Genomic DNA, 20,825 nt, shown 5'->3' with positions numbered 1-20,825 from the left:
CCAAGGATGGAGACACCACAAAATCTCTAGGCAACCTCTTCAGTGCCCAGAAGTTGTGTAAAAAGCAATGGGGGCTTTGCTCAAAAGTAATGTTTGGGGCTTAGTTTTTGTATTTTTTTTTTAATCTTAGTTGATGGCTGTTCACTTAAATATGTCCTGGGTTCAGCAGTAGCAGTCATTTTTTTCCTTCTTAGTAGCTGGTGCAGTGCTGTGTTTTTGAATTTCAGCCTGGGAACAGCGCTGGTAACACTGAATTTTTTTAGTTGTTACTCAGTAATGTTTACTCTGACCAAGGACTTTTGAATTTCATGCTCTACCAGGGATGAGGGGAAGCTGAGAGGAAGCAGAGACAGGACACCTGACCCAAACTGGCCAAAGGGGTATTCCATACCACAGCACGTCATGCCCAGTATATAAACTGGGGGACAGTTACCTGGAAGGGCTAGATCGCTGCTTGGGTCAGGCTGGGTATCGGTTGGCGGGTGGTGACGGGTAGTATTCTCTCCCCTTGTTATTCCCCTTATTATTTGTATTTTTGGTGGTAGCAGCAATGGTTTTGTGTTATACTTTAGTTATTAGACTGTTCTTATCTCAACCCGTGGGAATTGCAGTACTTTGATTCTCCTCCCGGTTCCTCCAGGAGTAGGGGTAGGAAGAGGAAGGGGAAGTGAGCAAGTGGCTATGTTTTCTGAGTTACTGGCTGGGCTTAAACCATGACAATAAGTTAGTGTTTTCAAAAGGCGGTGCAGTGCTGGAGAGGAGCTGACCTATGTAAACTGTGAAAAGGCTATTCCCAGCCTATTTAATACAGCAGATAACTGGTAAATCCTAGTCTAAACTTTTCTGAAATGAGATTGAGTTTTGGTTGTAGTATGTAATAAAAGTTAGAATCTGTAACACAAGAAGAATACACCAGAAATTTTACGGTTTTTACTATTTGTTGAACTGTTATTGCATATGTAAAAATCAATTTATCTGTAATGTTTACATGAATACTAATTGTGCTTCTCATCAAGTGTAAAATGCACACTTCATGTGTGTGTATTTTATGCATGCCTTATATGTATAAAAAAGGCAAAGTATTGATGACTTCTCCATAGTTCTGAAATCCAGGTCTTGAGTTCCTTCCACTGTATTTTGTTGTGACATAGGTTTTCATGTAAGCAAAGTGTAAAATATGTCCCTACAAAAGTTGGACTTCAGAGAACAGAAGGAGGACAAGAAGCTTGGTTGTAGAAAGGCATCTATTAAAAAGATTTTAACAGGCTTCAGGGATAGGAAACCTAAATATATGTTCCTAATATTAAAACTAGGACAGAAGTTTTATTGGTCAGAACATTTTAAAAAAAATGTGTGTGTATTAAATATAGTCTGTTTCCATTTTATTTCATACTGGTACGTTTAGCGAGATGCGCATCTTATTCAGTGGCAGCAATTCAAGATCAGAAAAAGGGAGTAAAGAGGCGTAAGAATGGAAGACTGGAAAATGTGTTGCACTGAAAAGACTGCAATCTTTAACAGGGATTGATCATCATCTTGAATATACATAAACAACTAGAATTTGATAATGGATCTGATAACAGCTGAAGACCTTACATAAGTGTTACAAAATTCAAGCTAAAATATTCAGGTTGGAATTGATTTTAGCTTTATAAAATTTCTGGAAAGAGTTACTGCTGCTTGTCCAGTGGTGAGTTCAGGAGCATGCTATTTTTTAGTAGTGTAAGGAATGAATTGGTCAGGTGTATTTATTTTATTCATAGACATATTTGTCTTGATGCTACTTTTCCCTTTCCTCTAGGTCTAGTTGCTTTATAGAAGGTGTTCAACCCTTCACATTGTCTATGTTTGGGAAATTTACTCAAAAGTACTCTTTATATGCCCTTGCTCCCATGGAAGTCCAATGTAGAGAAGGCTTTGGCAATTCTTTAGCATCAGGTTAGTTAGTTAGTTCAACTAATACAGTAACGAAAGGCACTGGAAGGTGTGCGGGTTTTTCTAAGTGGGACCTACTACAGGTCCACAGGGACTGCTTTGGTGATAGACTGTCTTTGGGGAAGGATTTCTAGCATTATAGAGATCAAATAATGTTTCTTTTTTTGTTGGTTTTTTTTTTTTTCCCCTGTGATCTCCCATATTTCTGTTGGTACTGATTTAAATGGGAGCCGGAACAAGTGTTGACAAGAACTGCTGTTAACTGCCTTTGTAAAAATCCAATCCTGAATTCTTTACTTATGCCAAAGTCTTGTTCTGCTCTTTCTTGAAACGATGATTTGCTGGCTTTGATTTGTAAAGCTGCTGTTTGCTGCAGCACACAATATTCAAAGTTAGTTGCCTCTGAAAATCTAAAAAAATCAAGTAATATGTTGTCAGCTAGATCAAAACAGCAAATGACGATTCAGAGATGGGAACAAGGAAACTGGTATGTTCACAGGTGCAAACAAGGTTGCTGATGTTCTCACTGAAATGCATCGTCTACCAAAGGAACCATCTTTCTGAGCATTTTTGGCGGTGTGATTGGTATTTTATACTTTCGTGGGAGACTTTCCAGATAGCTAGTGATGAGTTAAAAGACATTATTGGTCAGAGACCATCTCCAGAGAGGTGATGTGCTTCTGCTGTCATGTAATTATTTTAGGTCCTTGTTGGTACTGATACTCAAATGCAATTGTGGTTTGCTAAGAATAAAAATGTGTAACTACCAGGCCATTTCTTAGATTGGTACCAGCACAAGACAAGAGGTGATGTTTTTATAAAACTTTCAGACTCAAAATTGCTTACAAAGTTGTAAAGAAATAATCACACCAAGGAGCAGACAATATAATTAGAGATCACTCTGCAGTCCAGGACCATAAGTAGACCAAAGTCACCTGCTCTTCCTCTAAGAAATGCCATATTTCTCATTTGTCTCTTAATTCTTTCACTCTGTGCATGTACATTTTGGTATTATTACATTCTGAAATTCAATATTCTATGATCTCTCTTCTTTGGGCTACGGGATGGTTGCCCATGGGGGCAGGAAGAAATATACTTGTGCAATCGTAGCTGTGGGGGTTTTATGCTTTGTAATGCCAAAACAATTTTAAAACACTTTTGTACACAACAGGTAAAACACAGCCCTTTTTTGACTAAAGGCAATTTTAGGATCATATCCTCAGTACATGGGAATTCATGAGAAGGGACAGAGGTTCATCAGTGATGGGAAACAAGCAGCTGGTGGAATGTGGCCCCAGCCCTGGATGATTTTCCTCATTGTTCATCTCAAGAAATCCTTCACTTGCTGTACAAGGGGCTGAAACATTTTGTATAACGGTGAACAGGGTAACTCCAAAGTGGCAATTTCTGTGCTGTTTGGTGGTAGCATAAAGCACAGGAATGTTGTCAGAAATGTTTCTGTGATATTTAAAATATTTTTTGTGACTAATGAGGTTGCCGTTCAAGTCCCTTTCTGCCACACAAGAGGGTTGGATTAACCTGAGCTCTGTCCTTTGCTCAGCTAGCTGCTTTGTTGAAACTTGTAAGAATGTAGCATCTTGCAGATCCTTCCTATTCTGTTACCTTTTGGTTGAAATTGCCAAGGGATTCAAGTACCCTTGGGAGACAAGTGTATGCAGCCTAGGACAGTAGAAGCTCGTATCCTTGGGAAAACCTAGCTAAGAAGGATGCCGAGTGCAAATTGCATGAGGCAGCTACATAGATTGTAAGCAGGTTTAGCAAAAACCTAATTAGCAGTAGGACCTTATCTGTGTTAATCATGAAGTGTGGTTTCTAAGGGCAGGCAAACTAACTACTAAAGTACAACAGTGGCAGAGCTTAGCATTACTGTGTATTTCGCCTTTCTTGCTAAAAGCCAGCCAAATCACTCCAATATGTTGATGAGAAGAGGTTGTGTTTCTTTAGTACTCACTAATTTCTAGCTCCAGATGGCAATCTACATAAATAGGTGCATTTTTTCATCCTGTGCCTCTAATAACCACTGCCTTTTCCTTGCTGCCAAGTTATTGCTCTCAAGTGAGAAATGTTTTCTGCTTTTTCTCTGAAAGTAGTTTAAAGAGGGATTATGTGCTAGTTATGATCATATACCCTGTTCACAAGTTTTGGTTCTAATTCCCTTTTGAGGCTTTGAAAGCGGGTTTAGTTTCAATCCAGTGTGCCTTGCAAGCTTGTATGCCAAATTCTGTTTTCTTTACAAGAGCTAGTGGTTAAGTGTGTGGATAGGAGCTCAGCAGGATACAGAAGATACTGGCTCTGGGCTAAGGTATTGCCAGCCTGCATTAAGGGGCTCTCTCTTATCTCATTATGTGGTTGGGTTATTAGCCCATGCTGCAAAACTTCATGCCAAGAGCTGGCAGCTGTTTCCTGACCCAAGAGCATGACTTCCAGCTCTTGGTGCAGCCAGGGCTTGGTGTGTGCCGTTCAAAACTAGCAGCGTGGCTGGGGTTTGTATCAGTGGCATGTGTTGAAGGACTCTTGATGCACAGGGGTAGACCCTGCTATTTTGGAGCACGCTGTTCTTTGTGGAATTTTGCATTTGCACTGCTCTAGGTTTGTTAAGGGCCCTTTGTCTGCCCCATATCCCCCCCCCCTTTTTTTTTTTTGCTTGAAATGGTACAAGATAGGTGCTTTTAGCCCACCTGCCTAACATTTGTGAACAAAGTGGCTGGATGATCCATAAACTAAAAAACTATGTGTATGCAGATGCTAGGAGTCCACTACTCCACTGAGCTTGGGATGAGACTGAGACTTTCGAGCCCACAAATAAAACTGATAGTCTCAAGGACCCCCCTAGATTAGCAATGTCAAATGCCTGTTTTGCAGCCTTATATTGTTTGTAATCATAGAATGGTTAGGGTTGGAAGGGACCTTATAATGAACAATTTAAACCCTTTCTTATCTGGTGATTTATCATTCCAGACTGTTTCTGCGGAAGGCTGCTGCACAAAGGTCAGGGATGACAGGTCCTGAACTGTTAAGAGGTCTAGGTCTTGCAGGATATGATGAACATTAACATGTAGGGATGTTTCATTTATTATTACATTCTGATTAAAAAGTTGCAGTGTCAGCTGGATAAGGTCATCTGTTGACCTTACTGCCAGGCAATGGGGAACCGATGAAGAAGCTTTCCACATCACTTGTTTGTATTCCCTATTAAGTCCTAACTTTGTGTATTGCTGCCTGCTGTCCTCATCAATGTTTCTTTCTGTACTAGGTGGTATTGATAACAATCAGCTTGATAGTTACATAGACTGTTGGCTTGTATATCTCCACTTTCCTACAAGTATGAAACACTTCAAAACAAAATGTAACTGTTAATAGTTATGCTTTGATAAATTGTTATGTTAGGCAACATAGTGTAAACTCTATTAGGAAAAAGCTGGCAATAGAGAAAGGGATTTGATACAGGTAGGAGGTGATTGACCTATTGGTTCTCAGTTGCATGGACTTTGCTAATACTTTGCCTGGGGCTCCTTGGCTGGAGTTGTCAAGTGATAAGCAGTTGGGTTGGGAGAGGCAGCTCCACAAGAGCAGTGCACCCAGCATCACCAGCATGCTGTAAGGCTCAGATATATCTCTGTGTTTCTCAGCAATGTAAGGAAATCTGTAGGAAATGGTATGCAGAAATCTCCTCAGTTCTTCCCAGACATCTGCCAACTTTTGGGAGAATATGTTGCAATTGCCAGCCATAGGAAAAGTGGCCACTCTTGGCCTGTGGTATCCCTCAGTAGTTGCTTCTAGAAATGAACACATTTGTTTTTTACTTTTTAACACAAAATTACAGATAGCACAATTGTTCTCATCAGTTTCAACTCAGCTACTTCGTGGAAATAACAAAATTCCAGTTAGATATAGTCAGCTGATTCCTAAGCTGGAAACTGTGAGATTTGTCTCTGCTACTCTTTCTTTTGAAGATCCTCACCTCTCTGAATATATTAATTAACTCCTCCTTGAGTGATACTTCTCAGATGCTATGGAAATTCTTCCCAATGTAACTATTAACTTTGAAATCATGTATTATGTAACAGTTATAATCCTTCAAACAGTTATTTCCTCAAATTTCTGTGCATTAAATGCTGAAAGACTGACATAACTACTTCTTTGAGTTGCTTTACAGTGTTGTTTGGAAGCGTGCTGCTGTGGGCTGCCAATATGTGATAAGAAATATAGTAAGACTAATTTTTAATCCACTTAAATAGATGAAAGTGGGTACAGAAAGATCAAAGCTGATGTGTAGACACTTTGGAAATGTCGAGGTATAGTGCTCTGGCTGAAGATGTACACTATTCTGAATGTGATGAGGCTGGATGGCTGGATTTGGGTTGTATGTTGTTTTTGTTATGTTTTTTAAAGCTTGAATTTAGTATTCAATAGCTGGGTCTTACCTTGAGCATGTAACATTACGGCTCCTGCAGTTCTTCAATTAATAAAGTTGAGAAAGAAAAGTAACAAGTCCAATAAGTCTAATTATGTAGTCTGTGGTAATGCATAAATTAGTGTATGTAATACAGCCAGTAAACAACATTGAAAAGAATAAATGTGATGGGAAAGACCATTCTGGACCACTTGTCTATCAAGTTAACATCAGTCAAATCAGGGATTTTGACTTTGATCTGGGATGCCCTCCTTCGTAAGTGTCCTTTCTTATGAAGCCTGTGCCTATCCAGAGCACTCCTACTGTAGAGGTCTCTGCTGGAAGTGGCTCTTCTGTACTGCAGGTTGGCACTGTCGTATGTGTACGTGGTGGTGTGGATGTCATGGAGGCTCGTGGACACGTCTGAGCAGCTGATGTCATTTCGTTTTTCAGGTGGGTTAAGAAGCATGCTTCCATAGGGATCAACCTGTGTCAAGGAAGGAATGTGAATTAGTCAGGTTCCTCAGTCAGCCTAAGGTGTTTCCCAGGCTGACAGGTACCTTCTGGCTCTACTGCTGAGGTGCTCCTGGGGCTGTAGTGACATTTGTGTTTTGTACAGTGTTGGCAAAGGTGGAAAGATACTAAATATGCTTTCTTGACTAGTGTGAAATTAGCTATTACACATCTAAATGCCTTCCATCCTGACCTGGTTCCTTGGACTGGGACCTTTTATCTCATCCCCTATAAAGTAAGACTTTTCTAATTTTATCTTTAAGTTAGATCATGGTCTTTATGAAATACTGATTTTTTTTTAACGTCTGGTGACCTGAAGGTTTCAAATACTCAAGGTAAAAATCAAATGTTGCTGTCTCGTCCCTAAAACTATGCAGTTTTAGTGCTGTAGGTTAGTTTCAAAACCTGCTGTGTAACAATGGGTTCATTGTATGAAGAGCATGTAGGTACATGTGCATTTTATCAGTAAAATGCTTCTGATGAGAATGAATTTTGGAGGTTTGCTATACTACAGAGATGGAAATCACTGCTCGCAATAGCACACCATTAACTTGCCCATATGCAGATAGAATAATCCGTTTTACCCAATGAAATATTATATTCAGTTGCATTTTTGTATGTCGGTACCAGAAGCAGTTGTTTCAAATATTCTTATCACTCCATTTGTGCTGTTAGTTATTCAGGGCACTGTTTTATGCAAGGAACTGAAAACTGCAACAAGTCTATACATGTCCAGTACAATGACATATAGACATATAGAAACAATATTTTAATATCATTGCATTTTTCACATATGCATGTAATTAACCATTAATAGTTACATTACTACGAAGTGTTTACTTTTCACTCATCTTTAGTTTTTTGCTTATCTGTAGTAAAACCTTTTAGAAAGTGTTTTTGGTGTTCCCAGAATGACTCCTGATTTCTCCAATAGAGACTTCCTAGATGTTTCAAATTCCCAGATATTTAAATGTCCACTGTAGCTCATATGAGGGAAATACACATTAGGGCACAGACCTTTTAAGTGAAATTTCAAAGACTCTGACTTGAGACTAGAGTATTAAAGTTGTTTGTTGTAAACTGTGGTGTTGGACCTACATTAAGGTCTATTTATTACATATTACATATTACATATTACAGTCTATGCTATGGCTGTCTGGCAATGGCTTTATACCAAGGAAAAAGTAATTCCTGACAATGTAGAATCTTGTGAAGCACCAGTGATAAGCAATACTTTGTTCACACTGAGCTCTAAATTTATAGTAAGTCATAGCAGAGCTAGGAAATTGTGTAATAATCTACAGTAGGTCTGAAGTATGTTCAAGAAAAAACTCCAAGCAGAGCACATGGGGAAATCCAGTCTTTGGGGATTGCTGCAGAGGAAAGCTGGAAGCCAGAGAAGCCTTGGTTCCACCTGGCAGCATGGAAGTTGTTCCTTCCCATTGCCAGAAGGAGAAAATGTTGCATGATGACTGCTTGTGTATTTACACTGTGCCAGGCTGAGCACTTACTAACTGAAAACAAAGAAGTGAAGGGGCTATTTGTACAAAAGCCACACAGGAGAACTGTGAGACAAAAAAAAAAGTCTTCTAAATGGAGTAATAAATCACCACAGATAGAAAATGCACTAGTCTGGTTTAGCAATTTGTTCTGTTTATGTTGTGATAAGCATTCAGTGGGGACATCCCTTTTCCCACCACTGTTTCTGTAGAAAAAGCTTGCATATTCTGGGTTAGAGAGGCCAGCTGGTCATAAATCAGCATGGTGTTTGCAATCTTTACTTGAGAAAAAAAAAATAAATTCAAATTTAAGCAGAAGGAAGATCTAAGCTAGGGTTTCCTACTCTCCAGAGGACTGCCATAACTATGGGACTGTTCGTTACTCATAAGTTCTGACATTTTCTGTGGAAAAAGCACAATCTCCATGTAAAAAGAGATATTTTTTTAATCCTCAGAAGTTTTGGTAGGTCAATGTTTTCCAGTATTTTCCCATTTTTTTTTCCCTGGCTCTTTGAGCTGTCTTTGATTATATAACCTAATGTTTAATCTAATTGACCTTAGTGTTATAATAGTAGCAGCAGTGCAAGCATCATTAAACAGTTATTATGGCTTCTCTTTTGTGAAGACAACTCATAACTGCCTATAATCTAAATTCGTGGGGCTGTTTCTTAAACTAATATGCCCTGACAGTTTATTGTAAGCCAAGCAGTGTATGAATTCCCACTTTAAGTCTTATGAATGAACTTAATATATTTTAGAATGAGTTTTATTTAAATCATTTTAGGCAGGATGATTTGTATACATCATGAAGCAATCCAGTGTTTGAATTGCAGTCATTGCAATTCAGAGCAAAGAACCTTTCACTGATCTTGAATAAATTAGCTCAGAAAAATATAGAGGCTCTTCTTACATACCTGGGTCAAATTCTCTGCTTCTGCAACATGAAATTGGACTAATAGTTAATTTCCCACATTATTAAAAACCCTTTCAGAACTCATTGAGGTTCTCTCCAAAATATTCTTAAAACTTGTGCAGCTGAGGTTTTGTTACTGAAGCATAGGAATTCTAACAGTTTCCATGTCTGGAATCTGGAAAATGTACAAATTGCTAAGGGATACACAAAAGAGATTTGCTACTACATGTCTTTATGTTAATGCTAGAATGAAATAACAGCAAATATGCACACAGTAAAAGCTGTAAATTTGCTGTCTTAAAATCTTTCTGCCCTTACTTAATATGAGGTTACCTGGGTCTTGCTGTAGGTTCTGTGCATCAGAAACAGCCAGCAGGCTTTAACTCATTCCACTCCATGTCACCATGATGAGGCTCTTTCCCCACATCAGAAATGTACTGCCGTTCTACACAGTCTTTGACACATTTGTGTTGGATGGAATGTCTACCCATTTTCTGGCTCCCTAGCTGGTTGTCTGCTTGGGAGTAGGGTATCTCAGTCTCACTTATAGGTAGGAAAGATGGGCCATGTCAAACCCAGAGTATTTTTTCCTTGCTCAGATACAATGCATTTATTCTTTCAAATATCACCTTATTGTTCTTTAACTGGAATGTCCTAAATTTTATTACATAAACTGACCATTGCTCAGATGAAAACAGGATTTCTTGCTTAACAGATATTCAGAGAATAAATGTGGGTAGACATGAACATATGTATACATTTTGCCTTCTTTGTACAATGAATAAATTTTGCCTAAAGTTGTAGAAAGCTGAAGAACTGTTTTTTTGGGCTTTTTTTCTGTCTTTTTAACATATCATGAAGAATATGTAAGGTGGATTTTAAAGCACCTAAAGCTGACATGCTAGTCATCTGCTATAATTATCATAGTTTAAATATTCTTCAGATGCATTTATGTGGTGGTGCTTCTTGTAATGATGTTTGTAGCCCTATTGAGTTTGTAGATTTTTAATTCTTCAGCTGCAGTGAACCTACCTAAAGCCTAAATCAGCACAGATATTAATCTTTATCAGTGATGGAAAAGCTTTGATGTGTGCTCGGGAAAAATCATAAAAAGTAATAATAATGTGCCTTGCATGTTTACTTAGAAAATGCAATTCCTGATTAGGAGCATCAGTTGATATTGTAAGCATAAAATAATTAAAGTAATAAAATAATCCTAACCCGATAGTCATGTGTTGACCATATAAAAAGTAGTCAGTCAGCCTTAGGGTAAAATCATGTTGGCATTCCATGACAGAGGATGAGCCCCAAATACTTAGTGCTGTCTAGAATGGGTTTTTACCTACCTACTTTCTACTTTTTTTTATGTTAACTGGTGGGAGATAAAAGGTTAAGAACTTTTCTTTAGTCTCAATACAAAAACATCCTTTATTTTAATACGAAAGATCCAGGGTCATGTTACTCATACGAGCTGTCTCGTTGGAACATATGCAGTAGCATTATCACAATCTGATCTGCAAAGAAACAGGTTATGCTCAGCAGGGGTGTACTTATTCAGGTGTGGATTTACTTGAAGGTTGAGCTGGCTGTGTGATTATATGCTCATTCCTTTTTCTCCTTTCAGTAGGAGAAAACAGTAGTAGCCACCATACTGGAAGTTCGCATGTTTTCCTTGGAGCCAGTGGCTCGTCTCTGCTTTCCATTCCAGGTGTTTTGTGGTTCACAAAAGGTTGAAAGGAAGGTGTGATGCTCTGCAGAACTGGGGAAGAAGAGACCATCAATCATTTGCCTTGTGTTGCCGTTTATGAACCCCTTGATGTCTCAGTCCCTTTCTCACTCGCATTATGATTGCATACTCTCTCTTTCTCATGCTGAAGAGACATCTTCTGTGTAATGATTATTTGCATTATAATTGGGGAAACAGTAGTGGTTATATACATAGACTATCAAAACATTTTCTTGCTGGCTAAGTTTCCTCAGTGATACCTAGTTTTGAAAAATGGACAAGGAGATATAAACAGTCTTTATGCTTTATTCAGAGAAACAAAGCTTGTTTACTACAAACTATTTTTTTTCATATTAAAAATTAAAATGGCATAAATTAGGAAATGGGAGAGGCTTTATTTCCACCTTCTTCAGACTGTAAAGCAAGAACAGCCACATGTGAAACAGCAGTGTGGTTTCCTTTTCCACCTGGTCTTCTCTATACTGTGTTAGTATCACAGTCAGTTTGCAGAGTGTTGCTCACATCTGAGGCTTTTGTTATTTGACGAAGGAATCTGAATTCTTTTAGTCACATATGTCAGATGGCAACAAGAAATATCTTCACCTGGCACAAGGAGAAGAAGCACTGTTACATATCTTCTATTGCTTAGAGGTGCCTGAAAGGATAAGTAGTATGGATCAAGAGTAAAAGGAAAAAGTTACCCTATAGCTGTATGTACTTATGCCTGTACTTCCTTTCTGCTCAAAAAAATCTTTCCCGTGTTCCAGTACAGGTATCGTATCACCAGTGAAAATTCTCAAAACATGAAGGAAGGGGGCTGGGAGCTGTGTTCATTAGAAGTCTCATAACCTTACCATGTCCCACTGCTCTGGTCATATGCATTCTTCCTGCTGAAGACAGAAATACAGCTGTTGGACATCTGCACTTCCATGCTGAGTAAAATGAATACTCACTGGGTCCCACACCAGTTATCTCCAGTGGGATAGCAAAATCTATTGATATCCATTCACATGCGTGTGCCCATGTGCATATATATGCGTATCTAAAATCACAAGCTTGCACTGTACAGGCAAAAAGCAGTTCATTTAAAGCATTCACAGCCTCAGAATGGAATTTAAGTCTGAAGTGTGAACCCTTACAAGTCCTGGTACAAAGCGTGTATGCCTTCTGTTTTCTGTCAGAAAAATGCTGATGCGTGCATGTGGTACTCTGAAAAGTTAAAGTGTGGTTGTAGATACTTTCCGTCCCATTCTGAGTACTGGTCTCAGCATAATCTTCGTCAGTGTAGCATTTAGACAGAAGCTTTTAGTCATGAGTTAAGACTTTTTTTTTAGTTAGGTCTCCAAATATGTAGGAAAAAGAGCTTACCTGCATCTTATCCTTTACATTTTCTCATCCTTAGTTCTGTGCACTAGGGCTCATGTAGCCAAGGCTGACCTCTGAAGAAATGTTGCTTCATCATGAATCCTTGCTGTGCTTCTTCTCACCTAGGCTGGGTTATCTCCAGAGCTGTTGAGGTGTCTGGTTAGAGTTCGTGTGTTTTGCTGTTTTTTTCCCTTCCTTAACTTCCACAGAAATGGATAGATAATATCTGAACACAACAACCCATAACAGGGTGGCTTATCTCCTCTGCTCTGTGGAGGACAATACTTTGTGGGACCTTGAAGACTGCTTCAAGCCTGAACTGAATTCATGTACCCACTGTAATAAAGCATCTCCTACACACTGGGACAAGAGGCGAATGCAGGAAAGGGCTTTTAATGGACTCATGAGTTCACTGACACTGAGGACATGATGACTCAGTTAGTGACGCTTAGTTGTAGTGGTGTGGCTGCTGGGACACGAAGAACACAACCCTAAAATTAATAAAATATCAGTTTCTGAAATGCACTTCCTGGCATGTATGTGAAATTGCAAACATCCATCAAGCTGAAGTCTTACCTTTAGTCAGAGTTTTATGTGTCAGTCTCGTTCTTCAAGCTGAACACAAGGTTCAATATAGTTTTGTCCAAATGTTGTTGCCTCAGGCCACAACGATAGAGGAGTTTATAGGACAGCTTGGGTAAGATCTCATTCATACTTGGATGTAATGTATTGTAAGAAAAGCAGAGAACAGAAGCAAATTTTAGGCTCATTAGGGGATGCAGTTTCTTCTGAGTCAGACTGGGCAAAATACACCCGAGGGAAGTGTTTATTTCTGAAAAACTGGGGAAAAAATTGAACAGTTTTATAGAAGTTTGCAAGTGCTCAGTGATGTACTGGTAAATTTTCTTAGATAAAAATACTGTCCATAATATTACTTCCTGGAGTTCATCTGGCTTGCTTTTTAATTGGAGGTAGTTGTGGCCTGCTTGAATTTAGCCTGAGGGAAAAATTCTGACATCTGTGAAACCTGTTAGAACCTAGCAGCATCCTCCTTATGTTTCTGGAAGCTCAGTGGTGTGGGCTTCAATCAAGACTCACTGAAGCAACAGTGTCTGTCTTTGTTTCCTACTTTTTGTTGAAGTTTCTGTGTGTAAAGAGGGACTATATAATAAACATTTCTTCTATACCACCTTCTACAGCAAAGAAATATAGAGTTGAAATTGTAAATATTTAACTTCTTTGTACCCCTTGTATTTCTCCCGTGCTGCAAAGAAATGCTTGTTCTGAGTATCTGTTTGCATTTTCTGGAGTTTCTTACCCTGTTTTCAGTTGAAGAGGGAATAAACCATATGTTGGTGTAATCTCCTTAAAATGGCGTTTTTCTCTAGACAATTTTAAGTGCTTTTACATATGTGTTTAAATTCCATCTATCTCTACTATCATATACATCAACATTGTCACAGCAGAAATAATGTTTGAAAAATTAGCTTAAACTTTTTACCTGGATTCTATTTGTTTCCAGTCTGCTCTTCTTGCCTGTAGCATGTTCTGCTCTCCTTCCTGCCTTTTTTTGATGGTGGGGTCCTTTCCCAAAGAATATGTAGTTTACAAAGGCATATTCCAGCAAGGCCAGGAAGACAAACACAAAGCATCCCATCAGGTAAATATCTATTGCCTTTACGTAGGGAATCTTTGGCAAGGTCTCCCTGAGGTGAGTGCTGATGGTGGTCATGGTCAGCACAGTTGTGATTCCTGTGAAAGGAGGAAAAAGACATTGACTAATAAGAATGGGAAGTGAGTATGAAAGGTGTAATGGCAGCATTGCCCCCTGCTGTGCACTTCTCATGCTCTTCTAAGGCTGACATGATCAGATTCTAAACAGCCAAGGGAATGTATTTTGCAGGACTGGAAATGAAGATATCCTTGCAGGCCTGCTATTATCACCTTCTTTGGATTTCCATGCAATGAAGGGTGAATGAAATAGCCTTCAAAAACCCAAGCTATCTTGGTACATCTTGTCTTAATTTTTACAATAACTGTGCTAGGGAATGTGGTATTACCTGACCTGAATAGCAGAGTTGATCACTGTTCTTTCTATCTGAGGAAATGCTTCTCACTTTACTTAAAACAATAGCCCTGCATGACCCCATAGGGTGGCTTGCATTGCTCTGGGGAACTTGAATAAGTATCTAGCCTTTGACTGAAAACAGAGGATTGAAAGGAGAAAGGGAAGCTTTATGATAAAGTGATGGTCTTTGATGAAGAGAAAGTGATATATATGCTTGTATCAAAACAGCTCTTCCTGTTAAAGAGGTGCTTTGAAGTAAAGTAAATAATTTCCATATCACTGTGTTATCCACTATTGCATGATTCTTTCTACGTCATTAATGCATCTAGGCAACAGCTGTAGGCACAGGTGTAATGAGCTGAATTTACAGAGAGGTGGAAATCGAGGTGGGACAAAATGGCTTTCTGGCATTATCATTTGAAAAGCCTATCTGCCTTAAAGAGCAGATAATGGCAGAAGAACTAGGTGATCTTAAGATCCTTTCCAACCCTAACTATTCTATTATTCTATGATTTTATGATTCTAAGGTCTTTGTTATTAAGGAAACTTGTAGGAAGAAACATGGTATGGGAAAGAACCAACTACGTAGGTAAACCAGGCTTATTTGTTGTAACCCAGTATATCTTCACTCACTTCAGTAAGATCTTGTTTGTTCATTCCAGCCACACATTTGGCCTGAAAGGATGCTTTCTAACATCAATGATATGTTGATGCACCATGGCATAAATACCTGAATTAGACCTTTATGCTTCAGTTTGAAAGCAAGATACTTTTAGCCTGATCTGAAGACCATTATGGCAACTGGAAATCAGTCAGGATCCCATCCTAACTACAAAGCAAGAACTTCAGATGTAGGCAAGGTGACACCTTCCTGACAATGAAGACCCTGTGCTGCATGTGTAAGATCACAATTAATGCTGCTGCTATCAGCTGTCTGGATTTCGTGGTACTGTATTCAAAAAGTATCTATGTAGTTCAGTGATTTTGAAGTTACCTAGAGCAACTCTGGCTGCAGAGGCATCGTAATTGATCCAAAAAGATACCCACGACAGAATTGTAATGAGTGTGGAAGGCATATAGGTTTGCAAAATGAAGTATCCAATATTTCTTTTAAGCTGGAAGCTCAGTGATAATCGAGGATATGCTCCTAAAAGAAAGAAGTCATGTAATGACTAATGCATAATGAAGTTAGACACTAATATTTCTGGGCTGGGGAAGAGGGGGAAGCTTGTTTAACTAGCCAGTTCTCACCTGTTGTAAATTCCACTCTCTTTGATACCATCTTGTAATCAACGATAGAAAATTGTGGGAGTTCAATGTTATCAACTCCTGTTACTGCTGACTCTCCTCCATTCCAGTAAAATTCAATATCATCAGTAGTGTATCCATCTGCAACAGAAGTACAATTGGATTATTGATTCTTCTTTTTATCTCTTGGTTTAAATAGTTGTGGTTAAAGTTGGAAGGAGCTGTTGTTAATCAGGAATTCAGCCTCCTGCTGTGTAACATTTCTGTTGTACATAGCCTCCTCTGTACTCAGGGGAAGCTTCTAGGTGTGGAAAAGGAGGAGACAGAAAACAGGGACAGAATATAAGATTAAAAGTCAGTTTTTATCTATCTCTAATACTACTACTTTTCATTCAGGCTTGAGTTGCTCAGTTTACCAACAAACTGGTATATCATCAGCAAAACTTTTGAAATCTCTAGGAAGAGCTCTGACAGTAAAACTAGTTTCAGTTCCCAGCTTTGCATTTGATTTCCTATGAACACTGTGACAAAATACAGAGTTTGGAGGCAGTGGGGACAAAGAGGATTCTAGAAGAACTCGAGTGCCTGTACTAATACCTGACAATGTCTGTCAGAGCTGTAGATGTCCCTTTGATATTCATGCAACATTTTATTTTTTAATTAGACTGTGGCATCATTGATCTTCTGTTATTACAGAACTATTTTTTACTGACTTCAAAGCTAGCACCTTTCTTTTTCCTTTTATCAGTGACGTTTATAATTCTATTATCATATATCATCATAATTATGTAATTAAAAATTATTTTCCCATTCTATCACTGGCAATGTTACCATTTTTGAAAACCTAGATTAAACTCAAGAATGAATGAGTTAAAAAAAATGCCTCACAATTGATGATGTCTTAGAACTAATATTTAAACTGATTCAAGTATATTGCAGTTTACTACCTTCTCCAGTTATCTACCAAATGAGAGAACAACATCGCATCTATTTTTAGACTTTTCCTTCAGGTGTTAGATTTATTCAGGTTTAAATCATATAACACAGATCAAATAAAACCGTGTTTGAACCCAAAGCTTTAAAAAACTTGGCAGTAGTTTTGCCATCAGAAGCCTCTACAGAGTTGGGAACTTATCCTTTCAGATGCACCAATAATGCACTTTTTAGGAAGGGAAATGAGTCTTGAGATGCCTTTGCCTATGGTAATGCCTGGTAACAACTCATCTCTGGAAGGTTGACCACATGCAGAACAGATGCATAGTTTTCCTGGTGACAATCAGAGAAGCTTTTAGAACTTGCTGCCAGGTTCAAGGGACTGCTTGGAAAGTCTACAGTTATTGAACAGCTATCTTTTGATGCAAACACACAGTGATGGGCTGCACAAGGTTAACTGTTCACATAGCTAATTTGTGAGCTGCTCAGTGCCATGGTTTGCTAACTATCAGAATTGCTCCCAAAACCACAGTAGCCTGTTTAATATGGATCACTACTGTTTGCTTAAAATTGTGCTTCCCAATATGTATACTGAGTTGTTTGAAATGAACCATCCCAGGGCTGTCACACAGGGCTCTCTGCATGACTGTTTTTCATTCCTTCCAGGTAGAAGCCAAAAGCTTTCCACTGCAAAAGGTCAAGGTAGCTTCTTGGTAGTGGGATTTCAGCTGCTGCTTTAAAGGCATCACAGACAAACCACAGAGGCCAACATGTAGGGTGTAATGCAGAATGATTGAAGGAAGGAATGGTGACTGCTAAGGCTGTTTAAAGGGACAAGACTAAGATTGTCAGGGAAGTGTTAACTTCGTTTTTTTCGAACCTGTATTATAAAACATCTCTCTTGAATCTTTTCTCTTTCTAAAAAAGATAGATCAAACCATAGGAAATGGTAAACTGTCATACAGAAATGGTATTGATTCTGTACGTGTAGGCACACAGATAATCTCTATGTGAGGTAACACTCATAGCTATTTTATCTTTAGAGTCTAGAATAAAAAAGGTGCAGCACTAACTAGATGCTACACAGATACTTGCTGTACTAGCTTGCAGATACTGACTTTATTTGCTGTCTCTTCAGGCAGCCCCTGCCAGCCACTCTGCAGTCCCTCTGCCTTCTTGATGAAAGAGGGAGTGGTTTGGGCACCTTATTGCAGATAAAATTCCCTTCCCCAAAGGTGAATTATTGTAGATTTAGTTGTTAAAACCACAGTGGTACCAAATCAACACCTGGGATATCACAGGGCAGATTCCAGAGAGAAAAAGGGCACAACTTCCTGCAGAACGATTGTAGCATGTGATTGGTGCAGTGTGTGGTGATGCTGGGCCCTCACAAAAGCGAACTAAGGGAGTTTTGTAGTGTAGGCAAGTGTGCTTTTCACTAGTCTTGGAAAGGCTTCTATGACTTTGGCTACTAAATGAAAAATAGAACTACAAGGTTACAAAGTCACTTGATCAAAAGCAAGTGGAAGATTTCAGTTGATGACAAGCTATCATGGCTGGCAGGACATGCCTTTAACCTTTACAAGTTTAAGAAAGACTTCCAAATACAACAAAAAATAGAACTAGCGTGAACTCCTATTCTTTCTAATATGCTGATTAGTTACTTGAATTTACTCCAGTTAAACGTGGGGGAAATGGTGAAAAAGGGATAATGATGTTTTTCAATCAATCAGGAGCATTCACTTTATTAGCTCTGTTTTTAGAAGAGTAATTGAGATGGAATATCTTCCTGTGATTTTGTATAGAGAGAACCTCAGTACAATCATGAGTTCCTTGACAGTCATTGTAATAACTCTGCCAGATATTAACAAGGTGTAAACTCTCCCCAGGCAGTCCATTTCCTGCTGGCATACCATTTTTGTTGTGTGATGCCCTTCATTATGTGCTTTGCACATTGCTGTAGTTGTGTGTGAGAGGTGTTGGTCTCACATCTGATGGTGACTTACAGGTGCAGAGCTTGGAGGCCCTCGTGTTCCAAAAGTGTTGACATTGCCTTTTGCTTTCCAAACTAGCACACTTGAGAGGAAGGCAGTGGCTGCAGTTTAAAGACTGGAGCTGATCTCAGCTCTGCACAGTTAGCAGAGGACAGATCACTCCTATTTGAAGTGAACAGTGCCTTCAAGTGCGGAGTGACAGTGATATAAATGAAGACACATTCAGTGTGGAGCAGCACTACCTTCTGGCCAGCAGGCAATGATAAGCCCTAGTTTCTGACAGCATATGCCTTAACATTTACAATGGCAGAAAGCTATTTCAGTGATAGAGAAAGTGGATGTGGTCTGTGCAGTGGTCTGTGCAGTGGCCAGTGCTAATATGCTGATTTGTTGCCTGGACTTATGTATACTGACCAGGTGTTCCTTCAACAGCTTTTTTTTCCATGTGATCCTTTTACCTCTACATATATTTCCATGTCACTGCTCTAAGGGAATATTTTTGCTGTTGTTACAGAAGTATCAGTATTTACAACTGGGCAGTGATGTCTCAGCACAGATTTCATAGAAGTCAGATATTGGGAACCTGAAATATTCCAATAATGTTTATAACAGCTGTCAGGAATGGTCTCAACTCCAGCGGCAAAGTCTAGAATGATTTCCACTAATAACATTTAACTGATTTAACAGCATGAGTTTATCTGATTCAGTTATTCCCCTTCCCTAAAAACCACCCTCTCAGAGCGGGAGTCGCCTGCGGCCGAGCTCCAGCGCCGCTCTCCGCGGCCGCACCGGCGACTCGGAGGGAGCACGGGGAGAGGCGTTAGGCCTCCCCAGCCCCGCCTGTCACTGTCCTCACCCTCGACGGCCACCGGGGGGCCCCCGCGCTCCGCCGCCGGGTCTGGCCCTAGCGCTGCTCGCCTGTCCCTTGGAGCCTCGGCACGGGGCTCTCCCGGCCCCATACGTGCCACCTGGACGCCGGGGGTTCTGCCGCTCGCCTAATCTGGGCAGGACAGCGACTAGCACGCGTTAGCGGAGAGCCGGGATTAGGGGCGGGGCGGTGGTGGTGGGAGCGGAGCCCCTCGGTGTAAACGGTGGAGTTTAACAGCTAGGCTTCATGTGGAGGGTGCATTGGGATTATTAAATGCTCAATACGTCTGGAGCAAACGTGGCCTGGTTGCTGGGCTGTCATCCCTAGCAGGCTAGCTCACTTAATCAAATAATTTTCCCAGGATTTCTGCATGTGATTTTGTTGACCTAAATAATAAGTGATTATTTATTTATTTATTTATTAATAAAGGTCCCATGAAAATTATTTGATCTATTTAAGCCATTATCTGCTTGGTATGTTCTTTTCCATCTTCGAAACCTGTGGCCTCTGGCCAGCGGCCACCGGTATGAGGTTCAATGGGGCAAAGTGCCAGGTCCTGCATTTGGGTCACAACAACCCCATACAATGCTCCAGTCTTGGGGAAGAGTGGCTGGGAAGCTGCTCAGCAGAAAAGGACCTGGGGGTGCTGACTGACAGTGGCTGAACATGATCCAGCTTGTGCCCAGGCAGCCAAGAAAGCCAATGGCATCCTGGCCTGTATCAACAACAGCGTAGTCAGCAGGGCCAGGGCAGTGATCATCCCCTTGCACTGGGCACTGGTGAGGCCACATCTCAAATCCTGTGTTCAGTTCTGGGCCCTTCACTATAAGAAAGACATTGAGGTGCTGGAGCAGGTCCAGAGAAGGGCAATGGAGCTGGTGAAGGGCCTGGAGCACAAGTGTGATGAGGAACAGCTGAGGGAACTGGGGGTGTTTAGTCTGGAGAAGAGAAAGCTCAGGGGGGACCTTATCGCTCTCTACAACTGCCTGACAGGAGGTTGTAGTGAGGTGGGGTTGGTCTCTTCTCCCAGGTAACAAGCAATAAGACAACAGAAAATGGCCTCAAGCTGCACCGGGGGGAGGGTGGGGGTATGGGGTGAGGGGTTATATTTATCATTAGGGAAAATTTCTTCACCAGAGGGTGATCAGGCATTGGAACAGGCTGCCCAGGAAAGTGGTGGAATCACCATCCCTGGAAGTCTTCAAAACCTGTATGGATGAGGCCCTCATTGAGATGGTTTAGTGGTGGTCTTGGCAGTCCTGGGGTAATGGTTGAATTTGATGATTTAAAGGTCTTTTCCAACTTAAGTAATTTTGTAATTCTAAAATAGGTTTAATTGCCCAGCATGA

General features: G+C 40.0%; 1 protein-coding gene across 1 annotated transcript in view; it reads right to left on the bottom strand.

Annotated features, from left to right (window-relative positions):
• Positions 1-6,488: 6,488 nt before the first annotated feature.
• The window catches only part of GABRB1 (gamma-aminobutyric acid type A receptor subunit beta1), a 126,760-nt gene continuing 112,423 nt past the window's right edge, over positions 6,489-20,825 (bottom strand). The window contains exons 6-9 of the mRNA XM_034064574.1: positions 15,685-15,822; positions 15,428-15,580; positions 13,867-14,117; positions 6,489-6,836 (exon numbers count right to left, since the gene is read on the bottom strand). Coding sequence (XP_033920465.1) covers positions 6,489-6,836; positions 13,867-14,117; positions 15,428-15,580; positions 15,685-15,822 — 890 coding nt within the window. The remainder of the gene's footprint in view (positions 6,837-13,866; positions 14,118-15,427; positions 15,581-15,684; positions 15,823-20,825) is intronic.

Source organism: Melopsittacus undulatus, chromosome 7 (assembly GCF_012275295.1).
Source record: "Melopsittacus undulatus isolate bMelUnd1 chromosome 7, bMelUnd1.mat.Z, whole genome shotgun sequence".
NCBI classification, from domain to species: Eukaryota; Metazoa; Chordata; class Aves; order Psittaciformes; family Psittaculidae; genus Melopsittacus; species Melopsittacus undulatus.
Note: the sequence above shows the minus strand (reverse complement) of the source record. Positions and strands in the feature narration are given on the sequence as shown.